This window comes from Galeopterus variegatus, unplaced genomic scaffold, assembly GCF_000696425.1.
Source record: "Galeopterus variegatus unplaced genomic scaffold, G_variegatus-3.0.2 Scaffold5489, whole genome shotgun sequence".
Lineage (NCBI taxonomy): Eukaryota > Metazoa > Chordata > Mammalia > Dermoptera > Cynocephalidae > Galeopterus > Galeopterus variegatus.
Genome location: NW_007731600.1, coordinates 29755 through 38995, shown reverse-complemented (window position 1 = coordinate 38995; position 9241 = coordinate 29755). Strand labels below are relative to the sequence as shown.

General features: G+C 39.3%; 1 protein-coding gene across 1 annotated transcript in view; it reads left to right on the top strand.

The window, feature by feature from the left end:
* Nucleotides 1-6823: 6823 nt before the first annotated feature.
* Nucleotides 6824-9241, top strand: part of LOC103604932 (olfactory receptor 52R1-like) — a 7665-nt gene continuing 5247 nt past the window's right edge. The window contains exon 1 of the mRNA XM_008589509.1: nucleotides 6824-7440. Coding sequence (XP_008587731.1) covers nucleotides 6824-7440 — 617 coding nt within the window. The remainder of the gene's footprint in view (nucleotides 7441-9241) is intronic.

Here is a 9241-nt window from a genome sequence, read left to right as displayed (position 1 = left end):
TCTAAGGTCTCTGTCTTCTTGGCCTGCTCTTTCTGGTCCTAGCATCTTACCTGGATCCTGACAGCATGTGGGCTGCCTTTTCTACTCACTGCCCAGTCAAATGTGTGTGTAGGTGGCTCTTGGGCCAGGCCTTCTATAAGGAGCCCAGCATATAACCCAGCCCTGCTGCCGAGAGACCCTCGGGACTTGTCCCTAACAAGTAGAATTTCCCAGAAGGTTCCTCACTCTAGACTGGAACACATCGAATTAATATGTTTATTACTCTATTTTTTTTTCCTTTTTGTCTTTTTTCGTGTCCAGGAACGGATTGCAACCCTCAGTGTTGCGCCCGTACCGGACCGGGACCGGCAACGGGATCGCAACCCTCAGTGTTGCACCCACACCTCACTCAGCCAGTGAGTGGTAACCAGTCTGTATGTGGGATCCGAACCCTCGGCAGGAGCGCCACCGCGCTCCCAAGCGGCACACTGTAGCAGTGCGCCACCCGGCCGGCCCCGTTTATTACTCTATTTTAATTATTATATTATTTATAATCTTTTAGATTAATATAAAGGTTCTTTATCTCCCCAATTAATTTTAGATTCTATTCTTGCTATGTCGAGTGCAGGGAATAAATGCCTTTTTACTTCCCTCCTTCTCTTCTCCCTCCTTCCCCAAATTCAGTCACCTGCAGCATAATGCTCCCCTGGAAAATAAATATAAAACAACTACAGATAGAACTACCATATAATCCAGCAATCCCACTGCTGGTGATATATTCAGAAGATTTAAAATCATCAAGTCAAAGGGATACCTGCACTCCCATGTATATTGCAGCTGTTTTTACGATGGCCAGATGATGGAACCAACCTAAACGTCCGTGGATGGATGACTGGATAAGGAAACTGTGGTCTATATACACCAGGGAATACCACTCAGCCATAAAAAAGAATGAAATTCTACCATGGCAGCCTGGAGAAAATTATCCTAAGTGAAACAACCCAGGTACAGAAAGAGAAATTCCTCATGTTCTCACTCAAATATGGGAGCTGAATCCATAAATAAACACATAAACAATAAAGAGAGACAGAGAGCAAAAGAAAGAAACAACAATCACAGTAACTTTTAGAAATTAGAAAGAGAGAAAAAAATCCTGGTTATTTTTAACTGTGAACTTTTAGAAAGAAAGAAAAGAACCACAGTTACCAGAAGTGGAAAAGGGGAGGGGAGAGGGAGGGAAGCTAATGAGGACTTGGTTAAGGGACACGAAGAATGATCACTTATTGTAATGATGAATAAGCTAACTATACTGATCTAACCACCACACGTTGTACACAATTACTGAAAGTCATCATTGTACTCCACATGTATGTATAACCAAAAATATAATAAATAAATAAATAATAAAAAAGACATCTTTTCTGTCACTAAATTGCGATGATTTCTCTATTTGCAATCAATTAATTATATGCTTGGAGCTATTTTAGTTTTGTTTTTTTTTAAATCATGTTTTCAATAACATATTTATGTATCTTTACATAAATACAAGGTCACCCCTAAGGTATGTGGGGCACATATAAATATGTTTTGTAAGGCCCCTGTCTAGATAAGCAATTTCATTAAAACTATATTTGAATGTCTATAGTCCATGTGAGGTATAAATATTTATAGGTGAAGATTTAGAATAATGAATGTACTTATTGTTATACTAGTTTGCTAGGTCTGCTCTAACAAAGTACCAGAGACTGAATGGCTTAAACAATAAAAATTGTTTGTGTCACAGTTCTGAAGGCTAGAAATCCAAGAACAAGGTGTTGGCAGGTTGATTTCTTCTGTTGACTAGGAAGGAGAATCTGTTCCATGCGTCTTCTCTCTTAGCTTCTGGTGGTTTGCTAGAAGCCATGGCTTGTAGATGCATCATCTTGGTCTCTGCCTTCACATCCACATGGCATTCTCATGTGTATGGATCTCTGTGTCTAAATGCCCCCTTCATATAAAGATTCCAGTCATATAGGATTGGGAGCTCACTATACTCCAGCATGAACTCATACACAAGAAAATGGAAAAATGGAATTTAAACATAATACAAATCTTTCCATGAAAACTTTAAAGACCCCTTGTATTTATTCTATGTACTCATACATCTTTGTATATTATGTTTATATAATATATGTCCATATAATAACTTTTATACTGTATATTATGTGCTATATACACACGTATATATAAAGGAGTTGATGACGTGGAAGAAAATGGGATAAGCAAAAGCACAGAGAGACGGGATACTGTAGTTTAAGGGCAAGATGCTCAGAAATTTAGAGTTCTAGTATCTCTGAGCAGTGACAAGGTCCAGGACATGTCCATACACAATTGGCTGAGGTACTGTGGAGATAAAGGTAACAGAAGTGAAGAGATAAGAACTATGAGACTATGGATGTGGCCAGGCTTTGTATGTAGATTTGTTGAAGTGTCCCAGAATTCACAAGTCAATATCATCAACATTTTCTTCCATCAAAACTTCTTTTCTAAACATCCTTCTCTGTCATCCCCTTGTAATCCTACAATCGCACACTGGTGTGGCTACAAGTTTCTTATACGCAACCTTAACTGGGCTCTCAATACTGCCCTGAATTCTTTGCACATTCTAATAAGACTGGGTGTCAGAGCAGACTTGTGTGCCAGATTCCTAGATCCTCAATGAATCTTGCAGAGGTACCAGGTTGTGAAAGTTACAAATGATGAGGGGTCCATTGGAGGGTCAATCCATCCAGGAAGCCATCCCCCACCAAACCTGAATAGTAGTGTGTGGCCCGAGAAGTAATTTCCACAAGAGCCTGGTGTCAGGTCTGTTTGGAGTCACTGTGGCATTTAAGATTGTGTAAGAGTCAGAAGATGGCTGTTAGATGTCACATTCTGTTTGAGGGAAAAACTTTCCCTAAAATGAAGGAGGAGGAGCAGCCAAATTTTGTTGTGCTTCATTATATTGAGCACCTCACAAATGAAAGTTTAAAAAAATGAAGAAAAATAATTTGCACCCTGAGACAATGAGATGAAACAAAAATTCCAATGTACTTCGTCAGCCTGATCCCAAAAATAATAGAACCTAAATATGTTCTGTTAACACAAACTCCCTAACAAAAACAATACGATTTCTGATTTTGTTAGGCTGATGTCTGAAAGTAAATTATGTCCTTTGTAAATATTATGATCACAATCTACCACATACTCATTAATGTAAACCTGATATCATTGGTAATTTCTGTTTTACTTTTTTTTCTTTAAACGTATGATGGGTTTGTGTTTTGTGAGGCTTATCTTCTGAAGTCTGACAGTTTTGCATTCTTTACAAATAAATCTTATCTTTCAATTTTTAAATGCTCCTTCCTCAAACCTTCCTGTTTTATCATCAAAGATGAAATAAAGAAAAATCAGGGAGTACTTAGGAAAAAGAGAGAGAGATTGAGAATACCAGTAGGGTCCTGTATAGGAACTGAGAGAGAGGAAACTCTGTGTAGGCTTTAACTGCTCAGGTTGAGTCAGCAGAGTCTTCCAGTCCCACAAATATTCAGAAATGACTATGGCAGGGTCTCTGTCAGAATCCTTTTGCCTCTCCAGATAATTATCCACTCAGAAGCTGGGGGCAGGGGGGGGGCCTTGGAAACACAGCTACTTCAGTACACAGTGAAGTGTCAACATCCTCATCAAACTTGCACTCCTTGTAGATACATGCTTATATTATACATACTGATATGCAATCTCACAATATCACGTATGGAGCTCGGCATGTACCTTCACCAACCATGTGCATTCAGGGAACTTGAACTCGCAGAACGGTAGAATCACACTAACTATGCATACTTAAAGCAAACGATTAGTCATACTTTCACATATACACAAGGTTTATAAACACTCACATGCAAATCCAGTTTCGTATACAGGTATTTATTAACATACCTCTCAGATACACACATCAACATACAGCACATATTAACACACTTTCATATTCCACAAAAGATCTCTCTAACAGTTAATATACATACTCCAAATAACAAGAACTATGTGCACCCCAATAAGCTCAAAAACCTGCCTTCTTGTACATACGCTCAAATCCCTTGTCTTCTCATTTATGTGTACAGAGGGGAGAGGAAAGTGAGGGGTTAATGCTTCCATCTCTGGTCTCCAGTCTCAAAGGAAGCCAGTGTGAGTTTGAGGCAGTAGGACTTAGGGGAATGGAGAGAACTAATGCTTGGGAAAAGGGAAAGGCCAGACATAGTCCTTTAAATAGGCTCTGATCTGAGGTCTCAACTGAAGGCTGAATCCTAGGATCTGTTAGAACTGCTCGTGTAAATTTTCCAAAGCTCTTTCTTAGCATGATCTCAGCCTATTTATCCTTTATCCCTCCATGGGCTTTAGCCACAGCTGATGGACACTACTATGTCCACATAATGGGTGCAGTAACTGATGTTGGGCAAATCATTTAACTGCTCTGAACTCTATTTTTCACATCATAAAATGAGTTTGCAGAGTTTTTTTGTATGTTAGAAACAATAAATGTTAAAAGCTATAGTGCTGTGTTTTGAAAAATAGCATCTCTGGCACAATTTATCAGAGATTATTATTTTCTTTGAGAAGTTGTACTTTTAGCCAGTACCTCTTCCAGTGTCTGGGGCAGGAATTAGCATGGTCTGAGTTTGCTTTTCCGGGTGCTCCTGAGCCTTAATGACTGTGTGCCCACAGAGGAGAGTGACATACAGGGGACAAGAGGAAGACAGGGAGGAAGACACTGGCTCAAACAGAATAGATAGGGCAGTTTGGGAAGACAGGACAGGTAGAAGAGAATACAGACCTAGATTTATGTAGCCTCTGGGCCCCAGATAATATGTATGATACCGGGGGTACTCAGCTCCTGGCTTGGCTTCTCAAATCTTGTTATTGGACCCAAGTCTGCCTGCCCCTCAATAAAAACAAATGACCCAAAAGTCAAATGTTAGTGAAAATAGACGTCAGATTTTATTCAGGAACACTAGCGACCTGAGGGGAGATGTTAGACTAACCCATCTCTCTGATAAACCTGAAGGAGAATGGCCAGACTAAAGCCATCTCAAATGCTCAGATTTACTCAGGTTTTTTTTAAGAGGGGTTGGGGGTATGGAAAGGGGGAAATGAAAAGCAGGAGCGAGAGGAACGTGATCCTTGAGGGCTTCATGCAAGGTCTCAGGATGCAAAGTCTCGCCAGCGCTCTATCTTGTTTCTGTTCCCATCCTTGATGTTATCGTGTGGTCCTGCTGGAGGAGTGAAGTCAGCATAGCCTTTCTGATGTCTTCCTTGGTTTCTCAGGGTCTGGTTAGTACATGTCTCGTTGTAACTCTGCAGCTCCAGGCTGACTAGAAAACAACTTTACATTTATAAATCCAGGGAAGATTAAAAATAAGTTAGGCCTATTTGAGATCTTCAGAAAAAACTGTAAGGAACCATTCCGTCTAGTTGAATGAAATATTTGTTAGTTCTCAGAGATAATTTGTTCAGAGGGATTAGAAAGGGTGTGCTTCTTTCCCAGGTGCTTCTGTTATGAAGGAGGTAAGAACTAAGGCTTTCAAACCAACACACAGCACAGCTGAGATTAAATAGTAAAAAGTGCAGGGTAAGAGCCATGAGAGCTCTGTGCCATGGATTCTGAGGTAGGTAGTAGCCACCAGAGGGATCAGATGGTAGAAGCAAATCAGGTAAGGCAAGTAGAGACAGAGAATGGCATTTACACAGTGTTCACTGGCAGCAGAACAACCTCAGTATGAGAAGTGGACATAACTGTCTGATGGGCATGACATCAATGTAGGGTTAAAAGCATTCTTTTAGGACGTTTTAGAATACTGTTAACCAGTTAATACATCTATTGCCATGAATAATGGCATATAGTTGTTATTTTCTGAAGAAAATGTTTGTTAAACACCTACTCTGTACCAAGCACAGAGGTGCTAGGGAAAGTGCAGGATGCAGGTCTGACCTCATGAAAAATGTATTATCTAGGACTGAGGTTGGCAAACTATCACCTGCAGACCAAATCCAGTTTGTGGTCTGTTTTTGTAAATAAAGTTTTATTGGAATACAACTACATTGACACACTTGTGTACTGACTATGGGTGCTTTCAAACTATAATGGCTAAATATTATAAAGACTGTATGGCCCACATAGTCTCAAATATCTATGTTCTCATTTTTTAGAGAAAAAAAGTTGTTGACCTCTAATCTATGATGAGCCACACATTAAAGATAATATGTTTAATTACAGGTGCACAATTGGCCAGGTGGTTATCTTCCAGACCCAACCCTCATGATAACTGTTCTACTGTAAGAATCTACTCAACATCACTACATAAATTGCTGTGGGTCTTTAGGCCATACTGGCTTTCTATGCTGAAGAGTTGCCCTAGGGGTTTAATGGAGGGATAAAAATGACCTATGGAAAGGTTAAACATATCAGCTGTCAGTTCTAAAGAACAGGAAAAAAATCATGACATTATTTTTCAAGATAGTTTTCCCTTAGCAGATTCTATTTCAGGAAAAATATTTATTCTTAAAAAATATTACACTTACAGCTAGTATGTTCTAACAGCATTTTGAATGACATAAATATGAATAAAAAATAAAGAGCAGCATAATTTCAAGTTGAAAAATTTTATTTATTAAAACAGTTGAAATTATTTCAGTTTCTCATTAAACTCAATTGCTCTGCTAACTAATTGATGCATCCAAGAGACTTATAAGTCACAATAATAATAGCTTTGATTGTTATCATCTGCAGAGAGTAGAATACCTTCCCAGTGGAGAACCTATTAACTGTCCCGTGATGTTGGCATCAGGGAACAGCTCTTCTCATCCTGTGTTCTTCATCCTGCTTGGAATCCCAGGACTGGAGAATTCCCAATTTTGGATTGCTTTTCCGTTCTGTGCTATGTATGCTTTGGCTGTAGTTGGCAATATCACTGTCCTTCACATAATCCGAACGGACCACACCCTGCATGAGCCCATGTACCTCTTTCTGGCCATGCTGTCAGTCACTGACCTGGTCCTCTCCTCCTCCACCCAACCTAAAATGTTGGCTATATTCTGGTTTCAAGCTCACAAGATTGAATACCATGCCTGCCTCATCCAGGTGTTCTTCATCCATGCCTTTTCTTCTGTGGAGTCTGGGGTGCTCATGGCCATGGCCTTGGACCGCTATGTGGCTATCTGCTTCCCACTCAGGCACTCTAGTATCCTGACGCCATCTGTAGTGATCAAACTGGGGGCGGTTGTGATGATGAGAGGGCTGCTGTGGGTCAGCCCCTTCTGCTTCATGGTCTCCAGGATGCCCTTCTGCCCCAACCAGGTCATCCCCCAGTCATACTGTGAGCACATGGCTGTGCTGAAGTTGGTGTGTGCTGATACGAGAGTGAATCGTGCATATGGCCTCTTTGTGGCCTTCTGAGCAACGCCGAGGCTTGCGATCCCGTCGCCGGTCCCCGGTCCGGTACGGGGGCAACACTGAGGGTTGCAATCCGTTGCCGGACACGGAAAAAAGACAAAAAAGAAAAAAGAAAAGTCGTCAAGATATAATATTAAATTTTTTTTTGAAAGTTGCCCATAGGGCTTGATGTCAATTCTAAAAAGGAATTCAAGTGTGCAGAAGAAGATTCAGGAAATACATCCAAATGCTAATAATAGCTGCTCAGAATAGCAAAATTTGTGGCATTTTCATTTTTCTTTAATCTTAGCATATTTTTCAAAATTAGCCTCAATTGGAAGAAATTTAATTTTAATATAAGAAAAAAATTACTAAAATAACAACAAAAGCATACAGAAAATGTTAATGCAGTGCCAAAGCTTAGGGGAGTGGACAATGTGAGAGGACAAGGGACTGTGGAACAGATTAATATTCCAGAAGCTTGAAAATCTAGATTCTAAAGGGCTGCTGGATGACTTTTTGAGACTGCTAATAATGAAAATTAGGCGAGTTGAAGTGTTGGCCTCTCTTCAAAATTTGCTGATTCCCTGAGGACAATGGATTTCAGAATTAAGTTTCTGAAAAAGAATGAGAAAGAAAATTCTCTCCTGAAGATAGCATATTGTATGGTTTAAGGTGGTGGGAAAGTCATTAGAAATATTAATACCATATTTTAACATTAATTTTCTTTTAAGTTAACTTTATTAACTGTTTTTAAAAGCATGTTTCCTTTTCAATCACTGCACCAGATTGGTTAACCTCCTCGCCACTGTTTCCTACCAAAGTCTAGAATTCAGGCTCTTATGTTACTATAAGCAACATCAGATGAAGGTGTTTTGAGAGGAAGTGGGAACACATTTGCTTCTTCTGGGAGAAACCTGGAAATGCTCCAAGAAAAGAATGGGCATTCTAAAGGAGCATTTTGATACTTTCAAATTTTAAAGTTCAAGGGATCGTGACCCCTTTATCAGCAAATTAATCAATGTGAGACTCTCTCTCTTTTTGAAATTAGTTTTATTACTCTGAAACTTACAACAATGAAATGTAAATATTTTAATACACAATTTGATGAGTTCTAACACCTGCATAGCCACTAGATCCTCAATCAAGATGTTTCCATCGCTTATTTCCCCTGCCCCTTTGTACTCAATCAGCTCTTCTCCATCCCAACCAGAAAAACCTTGATCTGAGTTTTTTTCACAATAGATGAATTTTGATGGTACTAGAACTGTACATAAATAGAAGTATACATGATACATTATTTGAGTCTGCCATTTTTGGCTCAGTATAATGTTTCATCCATGCCGTTGTGTGTATTAATAGTTCATTTCCTATTTTTGCTGAGTCGTGTACTGTATTCTCCATTGACTCCCCTCTCCTTTGCTCCAGACCCTCTGGTATTTTTTTACTTACAAACACTTCAACCTCTTATCTGTCTTAGGGCTTTGATCTTACTCTTCTCATCAGCTGTTCTTGAGTAGGACATTCGGGCTCCTTCTCATCTTCTTCCCGGTCTTGACTGATGCCACCTTCTCAGACAGATGTTTCTTAATCCACCAATCTTAAATAGATCCTGAGCCCTACAAGTTTTCCATTTTTTTAAATATTTTATTTCTTCCCTATCGCTTACTACAATCTGTTACTACTTTAATTACTTATCATCTGTCCCTATGACTTGAATATAACTTCCATAAAGCATAGGGTAGTTGTTCATTCATCCACTCAAAAACCTAGTATACTACCGAATTTTTTTTTTTTTTTTTTTTTTTTTTTTTTTTTTTT